This window comes from Hypanus sabinus, chromosome 8 (genome assembly GCF_030144855.1).
Source record: "Hypanus sabinus isolate sHypSab1 chromosome 8, sHypSab1.hap1, whole genome shotgun sequence".
In the NCBI taxonomy this organism is placed as follows: domain Eukaryota; kingdom Metazoa; phylum Chordata; class Chondrichthyes; order Myliobatiformes; family Dasyatidae; genus Hypanus; species Hypanus sabinus.
This window is the reverse complement of record NC_082713.1, coordinates 138,350,072-138,375,973: the sequence shown is the minus strand read 5'-3', so window position 1 is coordinate 138,375,973 and position 25,902 is coordinate 138,350,072. Positions and strand designations below refer to the sequence as shown.

Here is a 25,902-nt window from a genome sequence, read left to right as displayed (position 1 = left end):
TTTCATCGCAAGCTGCACTTTGAATCTGAACCAGTGAAAAGTTTCCAGGAAATAAATTATAATTGCAGATGCACTTTTCTACTCTTTTGTGTTACAATTTAGTTTTTCATGCTTTTTCTTCCCCATGAATGTAGAAAATATTTAGACCCGATGCTTAAATTTTACAGGAAGCTGGCACTTGAGAGCAAATACTACGGGGGGGGGGGGGGGGGGTAATTATAGCTTCCATGGGATTTGTAGACTGCTAATGCAAAACAAGCAGAATAAAAACCCAAAAGTAGCGGTGTGAAATGGAGTTTGTGGTCATGTAACCAAGGAGTCGAGTACCCCATTCCACTGATCCCTGGAAAAAGGATGCCCTTTGCTCATGGTAGGTGTAAAAAGAACTGACATATCAATGTGACAGTGCTGTTGTGGGTGGGTGTTTCAACTCAGCATTGTCAATTAAGTTATTAGCCTCAGAGTATTGAGCACTATATTCAACTGCTTGGAAAATATTCTGCAGTCATAAAGTTAATAGGGCAGATTTTTACTTTCAAGGTAATAATGCTCTCCAAAACTTATTCTCACTGTCACGCCCAGGAAAGCTGCAGTTCGTGTGTGCTGAGCTCCTCCAGCATTTTGTGTGTGTGGCTTGGATTTCCAACATCTGCAGAATTTCTCTTGTCTGCTAGGAGCAACTCATTGCTCCAGTTACACAGAGGTTTCCAATCCTTCTTATGCCATGGCTCAAGCCCATGAACCGAGGGGTCTACGGACCCCAGGTTGGGAACCTCTGCAAATGTAAACATTATAGGCACCGTGTGATAGATTAAAGCAAACAAATTGTTTAAAAGTTTCAATGCACTACTGTACCAAGTTGAGATCTAATTCATTGGCTTTAGCAACTTAATAGCTGCTAACCAAAGTCTGTGTCACTAAATTGCATGTTCACAAATACCTAACCAGGACAGGATAACTCCTGGGATGGAATGATAGTCTAATCGGATCTGACTGACCTGATCTAGCCTAATTGAATTTGTGAGGATGAGTGCTGATCTTGGAGATATGAGAGGGTTGATGCCTGGAGGTTTGCAGTAGTGACCAAATCTTCAACAAGGACACTTAGTTACAAGATTAAGGTGGCTATTTAAAATTGAGGTACTGATGCATGACATCCAGCAGATTGAGGTAAAGCTCAGGAATTCTCTACATGGATTATTTAATTAGGAAGATGATATATATTTAGAAAAAAATTAAGGAATTGAGGTTTATGGGAAACTGGCCATGGAGGTAATGCCTGGGGCAGATCAGCCCCAGTCATGGGATGGGCTTGAGGGTCCGACTCTTGCTCCTTTTCTCTTCTGATATTATGTAAATAGGTAACTGATTTGGCAAGAGGTGCCTTGATGGGGACAGATGACACATAAACATTAGATCTATTTATGAGCATGGTGTAAGTTTGTGAATGTTAGATTCTGCCATTATTTCTGGAGAAAAGTGCCAAGAATGAATTAAAATTTATTTTCCAAAGAAATGTGTAATATGGAGTTAAGTAGAGGAAAACAAGTACCAATACTTGATGGATTTGAAAATTATGCAAGTGAACATGGAAGCACTGAATACTAAATTAACAGAGGTTAGGTAAAATTGCCAAAACTTCAACTACAATCGCTGTTAGAAAATAATGTTGCAACAGCATTATAAATATTAAAACAACTATTTCCTGTGGTCACGAGTGATGTTTATTTTATGTTTTGAAACAGCCTATTGACCTGAGATGCTGCCAATCTAAAGTGAATTCTGACAAGAGTTCTCTTCACTCTCTATAAACGCAATTTCTTAACAGAACAATTTTGCATCACTTATTCTCAATGACATCAAATTATTCATTTGCCACAGTGGTGACACGCTTAATGTGGTATGAAGCAAAAACATCTGTTACTAGGGATTCTGTTAATTGCATTTTGATTCTATGTTTTTCATAGAGTTATGCTGTTAGTTGCTGAGTGCGATCAGTATGTTCAAATATAATGGCGATCAGCATCAGAAAAGAAACATGGTATCATCTTTCTTTTTCAGAGAAAAATAATCCTTAATCACAATACACAAAAACACACCACTGCACTGGAAAAGAGAACAGGAGGGAAGGTTGCTTCACTGAGACAATACACAGACAGCCTACCTGGACAGGGTAAAATATTGCCTGGAGCATAGGAAGAATGTCACAAAAGAAAAAGTCCCAAATTTCAGCCACTGTGTCCAGTAATTTCTGTCCTATATAAAATAAATGCACATTTTATGAGAAAGAAAGGCCTGAAATCATACAACAGATTGCAATGGTTGAATTTAATCATCATTAGCATTTACCACATTTTCCATTCTCTATGATTTCTTTTTTGATAACGTGTGAAGTGGTTTTTCAGTCTATGAGAGTTAGTCAAGTATCCTCATCGACCCCACTCCCCTACCTACTTCCTGGTGACCTATTCTCTCACATATCAACAGCCACAAATCTCCCAACTACATGAGGAGTAAACTGCAATGACTGACCTACCAACCAGTATGTTTTTGGGATGTGCGGGGAATCTGGACGACCTAGGGGAATCCTGGGTGATCAAAGGAGAACATGCAAGCTCCACAAAGACAGCATCTGGTTGGGGACTGAAAATAGATTTTGGGAGCTGTGAGACAGCTGCACTACCTGCAGTGATACTGTGCCACCCACTACACGACACTATTCTGCATGTAGCCAGCTCCTGTTTACAACAGACATTTTCATGGGAGTTTAGTTATATTCTTGCTTTACTTCATCTTAACTTTTCGGTACCAATGTAATTTTAATTTTTTCGTAAGGGGGGATCATTCAGCATAGCATAAAAATATTACAGATTCAGATTTATTTCTGCATCGAAACATACTGTGAAATGCATCACTTGCATTAACAACCAAGAAAAAAGTGATGTGTTTGGGGCATCCCACAAGTATTACCAAACATTCTGGTGCCAACACAGAAAACAAAAAAAAAACAGAACATAACAAGTGACAAAGCAACAACAGTAAAAGACCCATACATCCATCCCAACACACACGCACAGTCCTCAAACCCAATATCAAATTGATAAGTGCCCAAAGGGGGAATTACGTCAAAGAATTATCAGGATATTCTCACAAAATATTACCACGCAGAAAATATAATCCAATAAGGAAAATCTCTCTTTTCATCCTGGTGCACTTTGCATCCGGCCTTCATTTTAAATAGCCCGTCATGGAATGGGCATAAATTTCAACTCAGTCTAGTGATAGGCCAACGACTCTCTCATCAAACAACTTGTTCAGTGAAGAATGAAGGAGTAAAACTAGAAATGTGAGCGCTAAACAATATTGCTCATGTTCAAACCAGCCAATCAATGATAGGATGCCATTACCAGTTGCTACCGAGGGGACTGTAACCAATATACCATCATCCGGATTTTAGATTGCAATGTACGTCAGCAAATTCAACTGCAGCAACAAGATTAATATGCTGATCCAATTAGATATTGAAATCAGCATCAGAAACCAACCATCAAACTGCCTTAAATATCTGTTCATGTTATGACATTACCTGATTTGCAAATAAGATGGAAATCTAGTTTGGAGGGGGGGGTGTGTGTGTGTGTGTGTGTGTGTGTGTGTGTGTGTGTGTGTGTGTGTGTGTGAGAGAGAGAGAGAGAGAGAGAGATTGATTGATTGAGACAGAGGTGGTAATAAGTGTTTTCTCCAAATTTGTAGCTTAGTTGTCTTTGAAAAAATGTCTGTAAAGTGTCATACATCACGCAGGACTTTAATTAAAATTTAAACAATTTACTTTTGAAAAATATACATCAGCAATTTAAAAAGATATCACTGGCACTGAGAAGTTTACAATTTTAAATACACCTGTCACTTAACACAGTCACAGACAGAAATGGCAATTATATTGTATTGAGGAGGCACATTCTGGAGAAGGTCTCAATTAATCCTTCCACATGGTTACTACCAGTTCTCTCAAACAGAATATGCACATTTCATGATTTGTATTGAATTATACCGAAACTCACAAAACTGCTTCCTTACCTTCGTAAAATCGTATTTTGTCTCTCAAAATCACCATGCCTTTAGTCAGCAGTTGATGCTACAGGTGGAAAGAAAAACAAGAGTCGAGATTCAACATATTGATGACCGTTCTGATTCCTGCATTCAACTTGGAAAGTACAAACAAGTAAGCATTGCTTTTAAAGTCCAGAATCAGGATTGAATACCCTGTTTGTAAATAAGGGCAATAATGACAATCATTAAGGGTAAAAGCAAAATGCCTTTTCCACTGTAATTAATGTTTCAGAGTTACAAAGCTGTAGCTCTCACTTTAAACAGACAATATTAAGAACACTGATAGATTATTAAAGGGACAGCTTTATCAGGAGCAAAGCACACTTTTAATCGGATTGTATATGGGGATATTTTCTAATTAAAGCTTCTAAAATAGAATCTTTGCTTAGGAGAGATTTATTCACTCTATTGTGTCAGTAAAGAGTAAAAGCAAGCTTTGTGAAGAATTCAAACTACAATGGGCCTGTAGAAGTTTCAGAGCGAAGACAACTATGATGCCCTACATGAAAAAAATAAGAGGGTTTATCAGCAAATAGTTAAGTAGATCTTGCTGGATCTTTTTAGCAGATAATTACAAACCAGTCTAAAAATACATTTACAGGAATAAACCTTGCTGTGCCTTTTCATTCTATAGCCCACTCCTCCCTACTCCTGAAACACTGAGCTGTTCTCAGATGTAGTGCTTTTATTTCATGTAGAACATGCGACAGATTAGCATTTAATATTCTCAGAATAAGAAAGAAGACAAAAGTTAGTCATCAGCAGAATATTAACCTTCAGAAGTCTTTGATGCTGCCAGAGTGTGGACCATTTTCATATGAACAGTTAGCAAGTCAGCTGAATGACAATGCTGCCAGGGGTTCACAGTCTGGAGGAGCATTTTAACTTAAAGCAGTAAAAATTTCAGATTGTCACATGAAGGTATAGAATCAATATGGCATTAATCTGGGATTGCTCAGTAAAAGACATGGAAATAAAGCAACTGCTGTTGAAGCAGGCCATAATACAGTATTTTCCCCATGGATGTAATGGGTAGTAAATAGAACCATTGTGGTGCTGACGCCAGGGAAACCCAGACACCATCAAGAGTGATTATTATTATTATTATTTTTCAATCTCCTGTTCCTTATTTCTGATTAAACAGTGCCAGTATTTGCTCTAATTTTGATGTTGGAATTTGGGTAAATGGATTCATCTCAGCTGATCTTCCTGAGAAGGGTGGGCGCTTGATGAGTTTAGGAGGGTGGCTGAATTTAAAACTCACAGAGGAGCAGTTTGTAAGACCCCTGACATGGGGCCGGTCACTGTAGTAGAATGAGAGTTTTATCTCTTCCCCGCAGTCCAGCACAACACTGGAATTCCAAGCTGACCAGGGGCACTGAAAGCCTGGACAACATGGCTCAAAATCCCCAGCCATACTCTTGAAGGAGGTGGGTCCAGGAGAAGTCCCAGCACAAACTTCCACTGATGCAAAGTAAACTGGAAATAACTGTTAGCGTGATCCATTCTAGACAGAGAAAAAAACCCTGATTTTCAGTTGCATAAGACTGAAGGAGAAAGAAGCATCAACATTTAGCTACAGCACAGATATTACACTTTTGGTGGAAACATTGAACCTGCAAGATGGAGATAACGAAGCACAAACTAATCAGGGAAACATCTGTGCTGCTTTTGATTGACGTAATTCTTCCCTATCAGTAACCATGGGTATATTTTACAGAGATTGCCGATTATTATCTGTCCCAGAAACTGAGAAAGGTTGTTAATATGTTTACAGAGATAAAAATCCTTCTTGGAACAACATTCTAATTTCAGGAACCTTATCAGAAAGAAATTGCACTCTGCTGTTCATCTGTTAGGTATGCCTATGATTCAGGGCAGAGGAAAGGCAATCTGCAATTTAGCTAAATCCTGGTTACGGTAACTCTGAGTCAGCAATTTCATAGTGTTAGACTTAAAACTTCTGCATTGTCGATGGACATCTGAGAAAATGCCACTTCCCTACTTCAAAAGCAATTCAAAAGATGCTCCTGTAATTTTTAAATTCATGGATATTTTTCCTTAGTATTTTTATATTGTTCATTGCTCGCACTTAGTATCATTAACCAGCAGCATACATTGGAAACATACAAACTTGAAGCCTTCGGGAACAGCTATACTCTTTAGTTGTTATATCTGACCAATTTTGAAGGTTAGATTTAGTGGTCATCAGAAGTGACTTGGGCTTGCCAAACTAATTCTCCCCATAAAAGATTAGTGTGTCATTAATCTATTATATCGAGGAAATCGAGTAGGAGCAAAGAATCAAAGGTAATGCTTGCAAAAGCTCCAAAGCAAATGAGAAAGAAGAATACAGTAGATACCAGTTAATTGTGACACATCGGGATAAGTACAGTTTGGCCTAATTAAGCGGCTGTCCCCATTAGCTGAAGTTTCATGGAAAAAGTTAAAAAAGGTATAAAAAAAGACAAACTACCATTTAACTGAGGAACAAATTATGTATTTAAATGAAGTACAGAACTAATTAAAACACTATCCCAATACTACTACAATACTATAAAACCATGTATTAGGTCATAATTGTTATTGGCAGAGGAACTCATCCAGCGTACCTGTATGCTGCTGCGTTCCTTTGATTTACAGTAAATGACCAAAATCAGCACAGCAGCTAGTACAGATAATGGACCACCTTCATACAATGCGTTCGACGACTGCATCCTCCAAATCTTCATTTTCATTGTAACACTCAAGATGATTCTCAATACGTTCAAATTCTTCGTAGTTCCTAACTTGTCAAAGTAGTGAAATCTTTTCATTTTCACTCCTGGCCGTTTCTGGTACCTCTAAGCCAGAATGCTTGAAACCGCAGTGAAAAAAAGTTCTGAACTGTCTTACTGTTTTCTTCCATATGTAACGGAGACTAACTAGGCCATTTGTCCCATCAGGTCTGCTCCGCCATTCCATGAGGGCTGATTTATTATCCATCTCAATGTCCACTTTTCTGCCTTCTTCCCATAACCTTCGACACTCTGATTACTCAAGAACCTACCAACATCCACCTTAAATATACCTAATAACTTGGCCTGCTCAGCTGTCTGTCACAATGAACTCCACAGATTCACCACCCTCTGGATGAAGAATTTTTTCCTCACTGCCTGTACTAAATGGACATCTATTAATTCTGACGCTGTGCCCTCTGGTCCTATAGGAAATATCCTCTCCACATCTGCTCCATCTAGGCCTTTCAATATTCAATAGGTTTCAATGAGACCCCCCTCCCAACCTTATTCTTCTAAACTTCAGTGAGTACAGGCCCTATGCCATCAAGTTCTCTTCATATGTTAACTCTTTCATTCCTGGGATCATTCTCGTGAACCTCCCCTGGGCCCTCTCCAATGCCAGCACGTAGTTTCTTAAATAAAGGGTTCAGAACTGCTCCAAATGTATTCTAACCAATGCCTTATAAAGCCTCAGCATTACATCCTTGCTTTTATAATCTTGTCCTCGTGAAATGAATGCTAACATTGCATTTGCCTTCCGCACTACAGACTCAACCTGAAAAATAACCTTCAGGGAATCCTGCATGAGGACTCCTAAATCCCTTTTCTACCTCTGATTTTTGAATTTTCTCCCCATTTGGAAAATGGTCCATGCCTTTATTCTTTCCCTATACTAGATTCTAAATGCCACTTTTTTAACCCATTCTCTCAATCTAAGTCCTTTTGCAGATACACCCTGCTTCCGCAACAGTATCTGCCCCTCCACCTGTCTTTGTATCGCATGGAAACTTGTCCACAAAATCATCAATTCCCTCATCCAAATCATTTACATATAATGTGAACTGAAGCAGTCTCAACACCGACTCCTGCAGCACACACTAGTCACCAGCGGCCAGCCAGGAAAGGCCACTTTATTCTGATTTTTTGCCTCCTGCTAGTCAGCTAACCATCTATTCATGCTAGTACCTTTCCTGTAATACCATGGGCTCTCATCTTGTTAAGTAGCGTCATGAGGGGCACCTTGTCAAAGGCCTTCTGAAAATCCAAATAACAACACCTACTGACTCTCCTTTGTCTGTCCTGCCTGTTCTTTCTTCAAAAGAATTCTAACATATACGTCAGGCAAGATTTCCCCCTCAGAAAAGCATGCTACTTTATCACGTGCTTCCAAGTACTCTGAACACCATCCATAATAATAGACTCTAACATTTCTCCAACCACTGAAGTCAAGCTAACCAGTATATAATTTCCTTTCTTCTGCCTCCCTCCCTTCTTAAAGAGTGGCATGAGATTTGCAATTGTCCAGTGATTCATGAATGCCTCCATAATCTCTTCAGCTACCTGTTTCAGAACCCTGGGGTGTAGTACATTTGGTGCAGATGACCTATCTACCTACAGACTTTTCAGTTTCCCAAGCACTTTCTCCTTAGTAATAGCAACTACACTCACTTCTGCCCCCTGCCACTCTCGTATTTCTCGCATTCTGCTAGTGTCTTCCATAGTGAAGACTGACTCAAAATACTTATTCAGTTTATCTGCCATTTCTTTGACTGCCATTACTACTTCTCCAGCATCTTTTTCCAGTGGTCCAATGTTCACTTTTGTCATCTTTTTACAATTTATATTTCTGAAAATCTTTTTGTATCCACTTTTATATTAGAGACTAGATTACATTTATATTTCATCTTTTATCTCTTTATGGCTTTTTAGTTGCCTTCTGTTAGTTTTTAAAAGCTTCCCAACTTCCTCCAATTTCTGACCAATTTTTGCTATATTATAATGCCATTTCTTTTGCTTTTCTGGTTTTGATTTCCTTCGAGTCATGCTTCCTTTAGAATACCACAGCTTCTTTGGGATTTATCAATCCCGTGCCTTCTGAATTGCTCCCAGGCACTCCAGCCATTGGTGTTCTGCTGTCAACCTTGCTAGCATCCCTTCCAATGAACATTGGGCAGCTCTCCTCTCGTGCCTCTGTAACTCCCTTAACACCATTGTAACACTGATACACCTGACTTTATCTTCTCCCTCTCCAACTGCAGGGTTATAATCACTGCCTTCTAATGTTTTTTTTTACTTTAAGTTCGCTGATTAAATCTAGTTCATTATCACAACACCCAATCTAGAATTGCCTTTTCCCTGTTGGGTTCAACCACAATCTGCTCTAGAAAGACATCTCTTAGGCATTCTACAAATTCCCTCTTTTGGGATCCAGCACCAACCTGATTTCCCCAATCTACCATACTTGTATATTGAAATCCCCCATGATTATTGTAATACTTCCCTCTTACATGCCTTTTCTATCTCCCATTGCAACCGTAGCCCACATCCTGGCTACTGTATATAACTCCCATCAGGGTCTTTTTACCCTTGCAGCTTCTTAACTCTATCCACAAGGACTGGATATCTTCTGAACCTATGTCACCTCTTTCTCAGGATTTGATTTCATTTTTAGCCAAGATAGCCAGCCACTCCCTCTGCCTACCTGCCTGTCCTTTCAATACAAAGTGAATTCTTTGATGTTAAGTTCTCAACTATGATTTTCTTTCAGCCACGATTCAGAAATGCCCACAACATCATACCTGCTAATTACCTGCACTACTAGATCATCTACCTTATTCTGTATACTGCCTGCATTCAAATTTAGCACCTTCAGCCCAGTATTTCTTGCCTACTATCAGGGACAAAAATCATTGCTTTTTGAGCACAAACACAGGCAACTGATGTGATTTTAAATTATTTGTTCTATGCAGTGTCTAATGGGCACAGGTGTGTCTGATGCTAGTGAGAAACTGCTTGCCAACAGTCTGCTCCCTCAATTAAGCAGCATAATGCCCCAAATAAATGCAGGGAATGATGGCTATTTTCTCAATTAGGTTTTGTTCTGTAAGAGTCGTCCCAAATAAATGGCTGCCCCGATCACAGACTGAGCATGAGTCCATGGTGCAGAAGGGAAAGAGGGAGAAGAGGGAATTGGTAGTGATAGTGTACTCAATAGCCAAAGGAACAGACAGGAGATTCTGTGGACGCGAACGGGACATCCGGTGTCGGGGTCAGGGGCGTCTCAGATCACGTCCACAGCATTTTGGAGAGGGAAGGGGAACAGCCAGGTGTCTTGGTACATATTGGTACCAATGCCATAGGAAGGAAAAGCAACGAGGTCCCCAAGAGAGAATTTAGAGAGCTAGGCAGAAAGCTGAGAAGCAGGACCTCCAGGGTAGTAATTTCTGGATTGCTGCCAGTACCACGCGCCAGTGAGGGTAGAAACAGGATAATGTGGCAGATAAATGCGTGGCTGAGAAGCTGGTGTGGGGGCAGGGCTTCAGGTTCTTGGATTATTGGTACCTCTTCTGTGGAAGGTATCACCTGTACAAAAGGAATGGGTTGCACCTGAACCAGAGGGGGACCAATATTCTCACAGGCAGGTTTATTAGAGCTGTTAGGGAGGGTGTGAACTAATTTGGCAGGGGGGCGGGAACTGGAGTGAAGGGACTCAGGATAGGAGAGATGGTAAAAAAAAAATCAAAGATAACGTGCAGTCAGACTGTCAGGAAGGGCAGACAAATGATAGGACAAAATTGCAGCCAGCAAGGGGAGTCTCAGCGCATTAGAGATGCAGAATCCAAAAGGGTAGTATATACAGTACTCAAGGTGTTATATCTCACTGCACGGAGTATAAGAAATAAGGTTGATGATCTTGTTGCACTTTTATAAATTGTTGAGTATGACGTTGTGGGAATCACTGAATTGTGGCTGAAAGATGGTTGTAGTTGGGAGCTGAATGTCCAAGGTTACATGTCGTATCGGAGTGATAGGAAGACTGGCCGAGGGGATGGTGCGGCTGTACTGGTAAAGAATGCCAGCAAATCAACAGAAAGATGTGTCATAGAATCAGAAGACGTTGAATCCTTGTGGGTTGAGTTAAGAAACTGCAAGGGTAAAAGGACCCTGATGGCAGTTATATTCAGGCTTCCCAACAATAGCTGGGACGTGGACCACAGATTACAACGGGAAACAGAAAAGGTGTGTCAAAAGGGCAATGTTATAAGAGTCATGGGAGATTTTAAAATGCAGGTAGTTTGGAAAAATCAGGTTGGTAATGGATCTCAAGAGAGTGGATTTGTTGAACGCCTACAAATGGCTTTTTAGAACAGCTTGTTGTTGAGCCCACTAGGGGATCAGCTATACTGGATTGGGTGTTGTGTATTGAGCTGGAGGTGATTAGGGAGCTTAGATAAAGGAACCCTTGGGAGGTAGTGATCGCAATATGATTGAGTTCAACTTGAAATTTGGTAAGGAGAAAATAAAGTCTGAAGTAGCAGTACTTCAGTGGAATATACGGAGGAGTTAAAATGGCGCTAAACAGCGACTCCTTTGCTTGCATCTTCAGAAACAGCTCTATTTCATTCTTTAATATCTTTTTTTTCCTTTCAGTGTTCTTTTGAAGACCCTGACCTGGAGTTATACACTGACTTTGGTTCTTTGTGGGAATGGGACCCGTTCTCAAGGTTTCAGGACCGGCCGTTGTTCAGCATGCCAAGGGGTAGGCCTGAGAAAGCCTAAGATCTTGAGGCTCTGGATACAGGCAGATTGACGGTCAGTGTCACAGCAAGAAACTCATGTGTTGTCGGGGAGGCCAGAAAATCTTTCGCTGTACGCCCGAAAACCCGAGATCTTTGTGACCTTCGATCACAGAGCTTGTAAAAAGCGACAAAACGGATTTTTTAACATCGTAAACCAGCCGGTTGTTGCTATGTCTCCCTCTCCCTTTCCAGGGAAGGAGAAAACCTGTGGGCTGCTGAATGCTGGATGGAATTTTGATAGTCTTTGGGGTAACTGCAAGGTCTGTGTTATTGCTATTGCTTAACTCATGCTTAGCTCAGTAGCGGGTGCGCATTTTTGTTTTGCCGGTGGGGGGAAGGGGGATTGTTGCTCACTGCCACTTACACGTGGGAGGGGAGCTGGGGGTGGGGACTTCGGGGTTCTCATGTTTAACTGTCGTTCATTCTCTGGGGCACTTCTCTGTTTTCATTGATGTTTTGCAAAGAAAAAGCATTTCAGGATGTATGAATACGTACACAACGCTGGAAGAACTCAGCAGGTTAGGCAGCATCTGTGAGAAAAGAGTAGCCAACGTTTTGGGCCAAGACCCTTCATCAGGAATGGGGGGGGAAGAGAGGGCCAAAGCCCAGTAATAAAAATAGGGGAGGGGGTAGGGCCTAGAGGTGCCAGGTGGATATTGTATACATTTCTCTGACATTAAATTGAACCTTTGAATAAAGGAAATTACAGTGGTATGAGAGAGGAGTTGGCCAAAGTAAATTGGAAGGAGATGCTGGCAGGGATGACAGCAGAGCAGCAATGGCCTGAGTTTCTGGGAAATGAGGAAGGTGCAAGATAGATATATTCCAAAAACAAGGGAATATTCAAATGCCAAATAGTACAACCTTGGCTGACAAGGGAACTCAAAGCCTATGTATAAGCAAAAAAGAGGGCATACAACAAAGCATAAGTTAGTGGGAAGATACAAATTAGGAAGCTGTTAAAAACCTACAGAGAGTAACTGAAAGAATCATTAGGAGGGAAAAGATTAAATAAGAAAGCAAGCTAGCAAACAATATCAAAGTAGATAGCAAAAGCTTTTTCAAGTATGTAAAAAATAAAAGAGAGATGAGAGTGGATATAGGACGGCTAGAAAATAAGGCCAGAGAAATAATAATGAGGGACAAAGAGATGGCAGGTAAACTAAATGAGTACTTTGCAACAGCCTTCACTACAGAAGACACCAGCTGTGTGTCAGATGTTGAAGGGTGCGAGGGAAGAGAAGTGAGTACAGTTACTATTACAAGGGAGAAAGAGCTCAAAAAGCTGAAAGACCTAAGGGTACATAAGTCAACCGGACCAGGTCAACTGCACCTTAGGGTTCAGAAAGAGGTAACTGTAGAGATTGTGGAGGCATTATTAATGATCTTTCAAAAATCATTGGACACTGGCATGGTGCCAGAGGACTAGAAAATCGCAAATGTCACTCCACTCCTTAAGACAGGAGGAAGGCAGCAGAAAGGTAAATGTAAACCAGTTAGCCTGACCTCAGTGTTTGGGAAGATGTTGAGTCAATCGTCAAGGATGAGGTTATGGAGTACTTGGTGACACAGGACAAGATAGGACAATGTCAGCATGGTTTCCTTAAAGGAAAATCTTGTCTGATGAACCTGTTGGAATTTTTTTAAGGAGATTACATGTAGGCTAGATAAAGGGGACAGGAAGATGTTGAATCCTTGTGGACTGAGTTAGGAAATGTTGTATATTTGGACTTCCAGAAGGCCTTTGACAGGGTGCCACACATGAAGCTGCTTATCAAGTTAAGAGTCCATGGCATTACAGGAAAGTTACTAGCATCGTTAGAGCATCGACTGATTGGTAGGGGGTCACGAGTGGGAATAAAAGGATCCTTTTCTGGTTGGCTGCCGGTGACTAGTGGAGTTCCGCAGAGGTCAGTGTTGGGACCGCTTCTTTTTATGCTGTATCTCAAAGACTAGATGATGGAATAGATGGCTTTGTTACCAAGTTTGCAGATGATATGAAGATTGGTGTTGGGGAAGGTAGTGTTGAGGAAACTAGAAGGCTGCAGAACAGCTTAGATTAGGAGGATGGGTAAGAAAGGGGCAAATGAAATACAATATTGGAAAATATATGGTCATGCACTTTGGCAGAAGAAATAAACCTGCTATTTCCTAAATGGGGAGAAAATCCAAAAATCAAGATGCAAAGGAACTTGGGAGTCCTTGTGCGGAACACCCTAAAGGTAATTTGCAGGCTGAATGGGTGGGAAGAGGGCAAATGCAATGTTCACATTCATTTCAAGCAGTCTAGAATATAAGAGCAGGGATGTGTTGCTGAGGCTTTATAAGACACCGATGAGGCCTCATAAAGAGTTTTGTGCTCCTTATCTAAGAAAAGATGTGCTGGTATTGGAGAGGGTTCTGAGGAGGTTCACAAGGATGATTCCAGGAATGAAAGGGTTATCATATGAGGAACGTTTGATGGCTCTGAGCCTGTACTTGCTGGAATTTAGAAAGGTGGGGGTGAATCTCATTGAAACCTTCCAAATGTTGAAAGGCCCAGACAGAGTAGATGTGGAAATGATGTTTCTTTTGCTGGGGGAGTCTGGGACAAGACAGCACAGCCTCAGGATAGAGCAGCATCCATTTAAAACTGAAATGTGGAGAAATTTCTTTAGCCAGAGGGTGGTGACTTTGTGGAATTTGTTACCATATGCAGCCATGGAAGCCAGGTCATTGCATGTAGTTAAGGCAGAGATTAACAGGTTTTTGATTGGCCATGACATCAAAGGTTACATGGAGAAGGCCAGGGAGTAGGGCTGAGGAGGAGAAAAAAGGATCAGCTGCGATTGAATGGCAAAACAGACTTGATGGCCATTGGCCTAATTCTGCTCCTATGTCTTATGGTCCAATGGATTAACCAAATGTCCAATCAACTGGAATCCACTGTTTTTGGAATTCACCGCATGCAGAGAGTAAACTATAAACGGCAAGATTCAGAAGATAGTTGTTGGAATTTGTTAACCAAATAAGCGTTGTTTTCAAATGTCAGTCAAAACGTGCTAAGGAAAAAGGCAATAAATCAATATATGGAGTAAGGTGACAGATCAAACCAGATATAACCAAATTTGGCAGAAAAATCTCTGGCCATGAATATACTTGAGAGATGAAATGCTAGTTTAAAATGCAAGTTATTTCGCCTCAGGTGTAATAAGTAGGAAGCACTCTTGCCAAGGATTTATTACAATTTAGGGCCTTAAATTCTGCCACCATACACAAGTAGTGAGAGACCAGGTGCAACTAAAGACATCATACATCAGTTTAGCTGAATAGATCTATTGCAACAATAGCTTAATTTGTCAGAGGTTTCTATGCTAGACAGTATCCAAGCCAACTATTCAATTCAAATATAAAAAATATTCAGGATTTCTTCCAGCATTTGTTCATTAGCAGCTCATTTTTAAAGCAGATTCTCAGATCAACTACAATGTAATTTGAGTTGTTGGGGGGTAGAAGAGGAGGGAAACAGAGAGACAGAAACAGAAAGTTGGGCGGGGGGAGAGGGGGAGACTTGTTTCATAATTTTTTTTGTCAATTAAAGATAAACTCAGAAATACCCTGATGTTATTCTGTTAACCCTGGAAAACAAGGGTGATCATGTGAGACACGGGATTGAGATAAGAGGTGAAACAACAGAACAAAAGCTGCTATTCATTTGGTATAAAATTGCATGAAATAGGATTTGGAGATTTTACTGTTGAAAAATAAATCACTAATCTTAATAAATTGAGATGATTTTGGCAGCAGAAACTTTACAAAATTAATTTATATCTACATTTGAAACGAATCTTATTCAGTGAAGACAATAATTTTGATGTTATTAAGATTAGAGAGCAATTTTTCACCAACAGTGAAGTGGACCTGTCCACCCTAGTCCATGCGACATCAACGAGGTTCTTGCTTTGCAAATATGTGGCAGCATTCAGACCATAATGTTCTCCAAGCTACATTCGCATGTAGAATTCACACTCATTTGCTTTCAGCATTTCTCTGAGGTACTTTGACGACCCTGTCCCAGAGACAGAGCTTTCACTTGTTTGGGTGTCTTACACCAAGCGAATAGCAGGCCTTGCAAACAAGAAGCTGGATGAGCTCAGCAGGTCAGGCATGCTCTCTGGAGGGAAACAGACAGCTGAGGTTTGGGCCAAAACTGAACTGAAAGGGAAAAGGGAGAGAGCCAGTATAAAAAAGTGAGAGGAAGTGGTAAAGCGAGAACTTGCCCAAAATATTGACTATTCGTTGATCTCCACAGATGTTGCCCAACTTACTGAGTTTCTCCCTTTTTTTGTTTTTGGTCCAGATTCCAACAGCTGTGGTTTCTGTTGTCTCTAGCCCATCTTGCTCCATATGGCTCACTTCCTGTTTTGAAACCAAGCTTCACATGATCATCTTTCGATTTCCCCAAAGATGACAACCCTTTGTGCCATCGATAATGAGCACCCCCAGGTTGCCAGAGTTAGAATTTAAAATGATCTTGTGGTTTGTATTAATGCTTGTGAAGGCAATTATGCAAATGCTGTTAGAAGGCTGTATTCTCCATATCCCAGGAGGAAGCGAAGAGTCTTCCACAACAACAGCAGTAAAAACAACTTTGGAGGATAAACATGACATGGCCAAAACTAGACATGAGCCTTAACAGTACATGTTAACCAATGCCTATTGTTTCTGATGCAGGACACACCCCAACATGGGGTACAAATAACTTCAGAAGGGTGGGGTGAGAGGATTTAGGGTTACCAAAGTGACTACTCCTCAGTGATGTCATTACAAAGGATCTAGATTAGGATTGAAAAAACAGGCTTCAGAGTATGAAAATACAAAATGAAAAACTGCAGATCATCAAGTCTGAAACAGCTTCAGAAAATGCTGGAAGCACCCTGTATGCAGGGTGGAGTAGGCACTTCCAGCACTTCGAGATGCGACGGGCAGCAACCCTCAATTTAACCCTACCCCAATCACTGGACAATTTACAATGACCCATCAGCCAGTACATTTCTGAAAGCAGTGCACCAGGGGGAAACCCAAGCTGCCAAGGGGAGAACGTACAAACTCTTTACAGGCAGCGGCGGGTAGGGAAGGAAATAGTTTGAAAGTTTCAGGGTCAAACCCCTTGGGTAAGAATGCAAAAAAGAGAAAACAAGTTAGTTTTCAGTAACAAAGAATGTTGGGGGAGATGGGTAATATCTCTGAGAGGATGAAACCAAATGTGCTAATGAGTCACTTGGAAGCAGACTATGTCTCATTCTCTGTGTCATGCAGGACTAATCGGAAAATCACTCTTGTATAACTGGCAGAAATGGCCAGTGATGGTACAGTCAGCCAGAAAGAGTAAGTTAAACTGCAGTTCAGAGTGCCAAAGGCTGCAGTGTGAGGACACACAGAGATGAGGTGTTGTTCCTACAGCCTTCATTGTGACCTATTGCAATAATGCCAAAGGCCACACACCCAGTTTGTTCGGAGAAGAGTGGGAGGGGGAATTAGTGTGGTAGGCACCAGCAGCTCAGTGCCACTCCTGTGGATTGAATGAAGATGCTAGACAAAGCAATCCCCCAGTCTGCATTTGTGCCATGTAGACGTAGTGAGTGCCAACTGCAGTATTCTGGACTAGTAAGAGTGCAGATGAATCCTGCTTCATCTGGAAAGGCTGGGTTCCTGCGTGGTGGGACAGGGATAGGCGAAAGGATAGGTGGTTATACAGGTGCCTCCCCTTTACAAAGGTAGAGCTTGAAACCCTTCTTAAGCCAAAATGGCATAAGGCGAAGGACCATTAATTTATACGTGAAAATTTTCTGTAAAAGCGAAAATCCTCTTTGTAATGTGAAAACAGGTTACTCATGTAGGTCTTTGGTAAAAGCGAAGCGGCGTAAAGCGAACATTCGTAAAGTGGGGGACACCTGTATAGCAAAGTGCCAGAAGACAAGTGCAGGTGGAAGCAGAAGAGTGGACCAAGGACCATGAAGGGAGAAATCCCTTTAAAATAGCGAAAGCTGTAAAGGAATCTTCTTGGAGCTGTGTTAATTATGAAGTTTGAACCATGCAGTGTTAAAGCTGGTGGGATGGAAAGTGAGGACCAACAGAACTCAACACTTATTCTGCCCAGGAGAGGGAGTGAGAGTAGAGGGCAGGAAATAGAGCAGATATGGTTTAAAGGTCCTGTCCATTTTGGTACAGCAGAAGATACTTTTCAGCAATAGGTAAAACAGTTCAGAGACACCTATGCAGAGAGTCTGAAAAGAGATGGAAGGAGAGGCTGGGAGAAATGAAGGGAGTCCTTAAAGGACAGGATGGAAGGAAGTATAGTCAAGATGGCAGTGGCAGTCTGTGGGCTTGCAGTGGATGCTTGTTGTTAGCCTGTCCCTGAGATGGAGAGATCCAGGAAGGAAATGAAAGAGAGAGAGAGAGAGAGAGAGAGAGAGAGAGAGAGAGAGATGAACCACGTAATCATAAAAATTAGCCGAATTAGTACCAAATTTGAATATTGATCAAGTACAGGAAGCAGTTGTTGATGTACCAGAGGGAATAGGTTAAAGGTAGGACTGATAAAAAAAGAATGTTCCAAGTGCACATGGCTAAGCCTTTGACCTGCAGGGGCAGTAGAAATGAAAGCTAAGTTGCCCAGAGCTGCTTCTATCCAATGTTAACTCTCCGTGAACTTAGGCTACTTTCATCACAGCTGACTGGCTTACAGCGGGTCAAAACAACCTATCATCTATTTGCGAGAGGAATGATTAGGACTATGCCTCAGGGAATGAAGTTACATTGTGGAACACATGACTCCCCTTCCTTCTCCGGAAGACGACATTCAGACTCCAACCACTTCCTCTGCTGTTTCTGCCACCCCACCAGCCCTGTCTGAAACAGTGCATTCTTGCATTGTAGCTGAATAATGTTGCAGGTAATTCAAGTTCTAGCCTAGGATCATGATATCCTTCTCTTGTCTGCCATCGTCAAAGCAATCCTTGCTCTGCGGTGGATCCCGAGAGTATGACCTTTAATAGAGTGCAAATATTCTGTGTTTCTTTCTTGCTAAAGTTCAAATAAGAGAATTGTCCTCCTGCTGAGAAGCATTCCTCTCCTAGTTCAGTATCTTGTCCAACTTTGCCTCTTTCTGTTTACTCTCCCAGTTAATAACGAGCCTTTTGGTCTCTGCACCATTTCAGATGCCAAAGTGTTTGGCATTAGACAGCCCAAGGTGAACTGTATAGATAGAATGGAGCAAAGTCATACAATAATTTATAGATCATGGTTTTACCTAATTTATTGGGATCTCAGATTCAATAAAGGGAACAAGATCAGGGAATAATGGGTCTGTAGGACATGATATATCGGTATTTTGGAATGAGAGAGCAAAGGGAAGCAGCAGAGGGAATTCAAATAGTCAGCTGAATGAGGAAATGGCAAGACAGAATGGAATCCCGTTCACAAGATAAGTTGGAAATGAGATCATTTGCAGAAATGGAAATTCTATGGCAGACCAGGTAAGTGACCAGAAAAGGCAAGTGTTGTGGTCAGAACTGATGCCTCCAACAAAACCACACTTATAATGGGATCTTCCTGTCGTAACCACTCCTTGTGATAAATCTGAAATGGACCTTGCAGAATGCACTGCACAAGACTGAAGTTACTTTACAAAATATTCAGTATTGTGAAAAATGTGTCCTTCTAGATAATCACTACTGACTAGGTAGAAAATGATAAAACAAAAACCTAAGAAAACACAAAGTAAATTGTAGACTACTTCTTTTCTCACAAAATATCGTCGATTAGAAGAATAGCCAGTTCCTGCACCAGTTTCCATACAGGATCTATGCTGAGAGTTACTGGAGAACATACTTCCTCCCGAATCCCCAGAGTGTTTCACTTCTCCTTCATCCTAATTTTATAGACAAAATATACACTGAAGCTAAGTGAAGGGTCTTGAAACGTGATAGCTTTAACACAAGTCATCTTCTAAAGTGGAAGACCAACTCAAAATTATTGGTTCATTGCTCAAACTTTTGACAGTCCATCAACTCCCCCCCCCCCCCCACCATCTACTTCCTCCTCACCCTCAGGCACAAACCCGTGTACAGCCTGTGTTTGAGACAAAGAAAAAATGTCCAAATTCATACAAAATATTTCCAGAGGAGGGACAGAGGAACAAATGATACCAACCTGAAGATACTCTGTGAAGAAAGATCCAAGCTCAGTTTTCAACAACTGCCTACAGAAAGAAATGAAAAAGAGAATCATTAATAATCTCTTCTCGGGGTTCCAGCCAGATGCAAATATTGATTTCAATGAATGTTTCAATGACAAACTCTGCCATCTTCATTGGGGATGACGGGAATGATTATTTAGACTAGAGAATCAGTGTTATCCTGAGGTCACCAGCTGGCAGGAACCCACAGCGCATAACTGCTCTTAACCAGCAAAGTCACAGCAGGATCATGTGAGACATCGGTGGTAAAATCAGCAGTACTTTTGAGTTTGAGAGCAGCATATTGTTTGTACAGAAGAATAAACTTTAACTCAGAGGTAGTGACAATGGTGACATCAAGGAGTCAATTTAAGCACACTGGTAATCAAAATTGAGTGCTGTGTAAAATCAGCATAGTATTCGATCTTGTCAAGACTCCCAATAGATTGGTTAGATTTAAACTGAATATCCCTGCCTCCAATCTGTGATCTGAAATTGAACTAATTGATGGCATAATTGAAGACAGTGTTTAATAAGGTGAAAACGTAAATGCCACACAAATTGGAAATACAATTTAGAAACACCAATTAAAAAAAACGTAAAATTTTTTAAATGAAGCAAAAGCTGCAAATGCTGGAAATTTAAGTCAAAACACTCTGCAGACAGCATGTGAACAGAGAAAGACCAGCATTTAAGGTCAGGAATGCTTCAGCAATGCATCCTTGAGCTTGTCATTGGAGTGTTGGAGTGTCATTGATTTGAAATACAGACTGTTTCTCTGTGCACGGATGCTACCTGACAATGAATATTTCTAGCATTTTCTGTTTTCATCTGAAACTCATTTAAAGACAATTGAGAATGCTTGTGTGTCTTCTAGGTTGCACATAGTTTTGGATAAAGCTTCTAATCATTATTCTACATCATTTCTGCTTCTTATCACTGTTATGTGAAACATTCAACCTTTGCCTTTTGCTATATTTTCTTTATCAACACTTTTGCTTTGGAACCTATTTTTCCAAGCATTTCAGTCACAGGGTGTTCTACAGAAAGAGCTTGCACCTTTACCACAGAAAAGTTAAAAATAAATTACTAGTCTACATCATATAAATCTCAATAGGAACTTCTGCCAAAACTATACAATGCTCTTGATAGCAGGTTGTGCACCTTTATGTATCCTCGTGGATGATCATTAGTAGCAAGTTAGATTGTGAAGAAGCTTTTAAAATACTGATTGTAAACAAAACTTTGATTATTTTGAATCTGTAGGTTTTTACTTAATAATTTGGTAAAAATATATAAATGCAAATCTATCCATCCAACAGAACAGAAAGATAACCTAAAGCATTAACTGTTTCTTTTCTCACAGACCAGCATTTTTGATTTTAGATTTCCAGCATCTGCAGTTTTCCTTTTATGTTCATTCATGCAACATTGGGCACCTTGAGGCTCTTTACAGCCAAGCAACTGTTGGTTGGGAGTTACACTGCAGGGCAGGAAATAGAGCAATGAAATGTAGATAGCAATTTCTCACAAACAGCAACATGAATGACTAGACCATCTGTTTTCTTTTTTAAAAAATGTTTGGTGGGTGCTGAACATTAACTAGATACTTTCGCAAGTATTTCCTTGCCTCCAGCTCCAACACAGCATGCCCCTAACCTACTCACTCATACAGTATTGTGCAAAAGTCTTAGATATATATATATATTTGATAAATTTCAATGAAATTCCCCCCCATAATCCTAAATTCCAGTGAATACACATCCAGCGCCATTAAATGTATTAACCCTTTCATCTCTGGGATCATTCTCATAAACCTCCTTTGGACCCTCTCCAACACCAGCACATTCTTCCAAAGATATGGGGCCAAAAATACTGGTCACAATATTCTAAATGTGGTCTGATCAAAGTCTTATAAAACCGTAGCATTATATTCTTGCCTTTATATTTTAAAATGAAATGAATGCTAATATTGCTTACTAATAATTCTTATTAACAACTCAACCTGCAACATAACGTTTAGGGAATCCTGCACCAGGACTCCCAAGTCCCTTTGCACCTCTGATTTCTGAATTCTCTCCCTATTCAGAAAACAGTCTACGTCTTTATTCCTACTACCGGGTGCATGACTATACTCCTCCCCATGCTGTATTCTATCTGCCACTTCTTTATCCATTCTGCAGACTCTTGTTTCCTCCATACCACCTGACCCTCCAGCTATCTTTGTATCACCTGCAAACCTAGCCACAAAACTATCAAGATCATTAAATAGCACATCCAACGCCGATCCTGGCGGAACGTGTCACTGACAGCCGATTAGAAAAGTTTCCCTTTATTCCCACTCCTTGCCGTAGGCCAGTCAACTAGTCCTTTATCCATGCTCGTACCTTTCCTGCAATACCACGGGCTTCTCTCTTGTTTAGCAGCCTCATGGTTGGCACTTTGATAAGAATCAGTGGATGTGAACGACATCCAGACTCTCCTTTCTCTATCCTGCTTGTTACTTCCTCAAAGAATTCCAGCAATTTTGTCAGGCAGGAATTCCTCTTACAGAAACCATTTGGCCTATTTTACCATGTGCCTCCAAGTTCCCCGAAACCTCATTCTTACTCATGGGCTCTAAAATTGTACCAACCACTGAAAAAAGGCCTATAATTTTCAGACATTTACTTCCCTCCCTCCTTAAAGGATGAATGCTATTGGCCATTTTCCAGCCTTCTGGAACCACTCCTGATGTTAGTGGTCCTTGAAAGTTCACTATTTATGCCTCCACAATTTCTTCAGCTACCTCTTTCAGAACCCTGGAGTATGATCCATCTAGCCTAGGTGGCTTTCAACCTTCCCAAGAACCTTCTCCTAATTTGTAATTTTATTTAGAGATGCAACAGAATTACAAGCCCGTGCTGCCCAATTGCACCCATGTGACCAATTGACCTAGTAACCTGCATGTCTTTGGAGTGTGGGAGCAAACCAGAGCCCCTGGAAAAAGTCCACACAGTTATGAGAACGTATGAACTTGAATCCAAGTCACTGGTGTGGTAACAGTGTCACACTAAATACTACATTACTGTGCCTCCTAGTAACAACTGGACACACTTAGTAATCTCTTCTTACTTATAGCAAATGCACTGTCCTCTGTCCGACTCTCCTGAATTGCTGGCTTGTAATGAATGACAAAATACTATCTGCCTGGCCTGCTGAGTTCCTCCAGCACTTTGTGTGTGTTGCTTGGATTTCCAGCATCTGCAGATTCTCTCTTGTTTGTGACAAAATACTTATTCAGTTTGTCCACCATTTCTCTGTTATTTATCCAGTTACATTTTCCAGCGATCTGAGGTCCACTCATACCTGCCCTTCACATGTTCTGTATCTGAAAAAACTTCTTGTAACTTCCTTTATATTATTAGCTAGCTTACCTTCATACTTGCTCCCCTTATTGTTTTTTTTAAATTGTTTTCTGCTGGTTTTTAAAACTTCCCAGTCCTCTAGTTTCATGGGAAGTTTTGCAAAGTTATATGCCCTCTCTTTCGATGTCATGCTGCCTTTGATAAAATTCTAATATTTTAAGCAGTCCAAAATACTGCCACTTCTTGTGAAATCTCTCAGTGAACAGTTTCATGTTCCGCTCTCTTCAATGCCAAATAACCCATGACAGCTCGCAGTGCATTGGGACCACAAAGTTAACTGTTCCTCTTCTGATCAATATCTAGAAAACATTGTTTTAAATGTAGCTGCAGGGTTGCAGTGGATAGAATTAAGCTGTCTTCTGATGGGCCATTAGTTTGTAAAAAATTAGAGTGAATTTTATTAAATTGTCATTTGGTTGAAGTGCTAAGGTTTTGCAGACCCTGACGGTGGCAGGAAAAGCTAGGAGAAAAGACCCTTACCAGCCTGCAGGATTAATGCCATGAAGCGCCCACCATCAGAGAATTAGCCACAATTTCAAACAAGAGTAGTGATCATAAACAAAAGATTGTGCAAGTGCTGGAAATCTTGAGCAACACACAAAATGCTGGAGGGACTCTGCAAGGCAGGCAGCATTTATGGCAAGGGATAAACAGTTGGAAGTTTTGGGCGAAACTTTTTAATCAAAATCTTGAAGAAGGCTCTTGGCCTGAAACGTCAACTGAATGGTGAGCAGTCCTTATCACCACAAGCACAAAGAAAATCAGTTATTAGGCTTGTAAACAGTGGTCTATCAAAGCCTGGGAAATAGTTATAAATGCCTGTTGTTGAACGATTCACAGGTGCTAATGAATCACAATACAGGACAACCTGTCGTGTGGTGCCACAACAACATCTCCCTCGCTCAACACAAGGAAAACTAAAGGACTGATTATTGAAAAGAGTATGAATGTGCCTCAGACTACATAGGTGGATCAGTGGTGGACAGAGTCAGCAGCTTTAAGCTCTTGCATATTAACGTATTGGACCTGTCCTGGGTCCAGCATGTAGATGCAATCACAAGAAAGGTATGACAGCACCACACACTAACAAACCTCTACAAATGCAATCAGATTAGTTGTATCATGGTCTGGTATCACAATCTGAATGCACAGGAAGGTAAGCAGCTGTAGAAAACAAGTGGGCTCAACCCAATCCATCATAAGCACATCCCTCCTCATCACTGAGCATATCTAAATGAGACACTACCTCAAGAATTGATCTTCAAAGATCTCCACCATCTTGGCCAAACCACCTTCTCACAGGTTCAAGGTAAGTAACTTCTCTTTCACCACCGGTTTAACTAACCTGTACAATCCTAATACTACCCCAGTGTAGCAACACTATGATCACCTCCCACCTCATGGGCTTTGTCCGAATGGTGTTCTTCCTTGTATTATTCTGTATAATTTATGCATTTTTTGTAAAAGTGGTGTCTCTCATGTTACGTGTTTATAATGTTGCTGCAAGCTTTTCATTGCACCTGTGCATATGTTTACTTGTGCAAGTGACAATGAACTTGGCTTTGAGTCACTATGGTGCTATGAAAAGCTCCTCCCATAAACTTTATTTCTGAACCATTAAAAGAAATTCAAATGTACCTAGTGCATCTAGTTACCCATGGGATGAGTTTCCTGAGCCCTTCTTAATGCAGGTATGCTCAACTGCATGATTTCAGTAATACAAAACTGCTTACCTGACCCCCTCGTTGAGATGATAAAGTTCATTATCAGGTAAACCTTTCCGCTGGAACACAGCAATCACGGCGTTCTGTATGCTGGAAATTAAAGAAAGGAAACTGTTCAATGTTTGTATAGATAAAGAAACAATTTGATACACTCAGTTGACCACATTGGTAAACTGACTGATGTTTACATATCAAGTTGGCAGCACTTTTATTTGGATTAAATTTCACTTGCTCAAATTATTTGCCTTCTTCTGATTCTAATTTAATTAATCTCATGGTGAATCAAGGAGGTGGCACAGTGGCTGCCAACTCTGTGTTAAAGTACAGGTCATTTTGTTTATTAATAACGATATAGCAGGCTCTAAGGGATGACCGAGCATTACTGTTAAAAGACTGGCATAACCAGACATTTAACAGGTTAGCAAGACTATTCAAGCAACACTCCATTTTCTTTGAAGGGCTCTGCAGAAGCATGCATGGCTGTAAAGAGGTCTGCCTTTACCTTTTATGTTAATGTGCAATTTACAAAAATAACAATAAAATCTTGCTTTTTATGGGTAGATGTCAGAGTTTTATAATATTCCTCTCATATTGAAGCTAATTTCAAAGGAACATCTGGGGAAACTTGCAGTCTTTGGCAAAACACAGAAAATGCTGGAGGAACTCAACAGGTCAGACAGCACCTATGGAGATGAACAAAGAGTCAATGTTCTGGTCTGCGACCCTTCCTCAGGACTGGGGCAAGATGCCAGAATAAAAAAGGTGGGGTAAGGGGGAGGAGGAGAGCTAGAAGGCGACAGGTGAAGTGGAAGGAATCTGATAGGAAAGGAGAGCGTATCACAGGAGAAGGGAAAGAAGGGGCAC

General features: G+C 40.7%; 1 protein-coding gene across 2 annotated transcripts in view; it reads right to left on the bottom strand.

Moving 5' to 3' along the window:
* The window catches only part of LOC132398472 (proline-rich protein 5-like), an 85,627-nt gene that overhangs the window by 56,725 nt on the left and 3,000 nt on the right, over nucleotides 1-25,902 (bottom strand). For both annotated transcript variants that reach the window (XM_059977969.1, XM_059977968.1), the window contains exons 2-5: nucleotides 25,048-25,128; nucleotides 19,883-19,931; nucleotides 4,078-4,135; nucleotides 2,165-2,256 (exon numbers count right to left, since the gene is read on the bottom strand). In XM_059977969.1, the coding sequence (XP_059833952.1) occupies nucleotides 2,165-2,256; nucleotides 4,078-4,135; nucleotides 19,883-19,931; nucleotides 25,048-25,128 (280 nt within the window). The remainder of the gene's footprint in view (nucleotides 1-2,164; nucleotides 2,257-4,077; nucleotides 4,136-19,882; nucleotides 19,932-25,047; nucleotides 25,129-25,902) is intronic.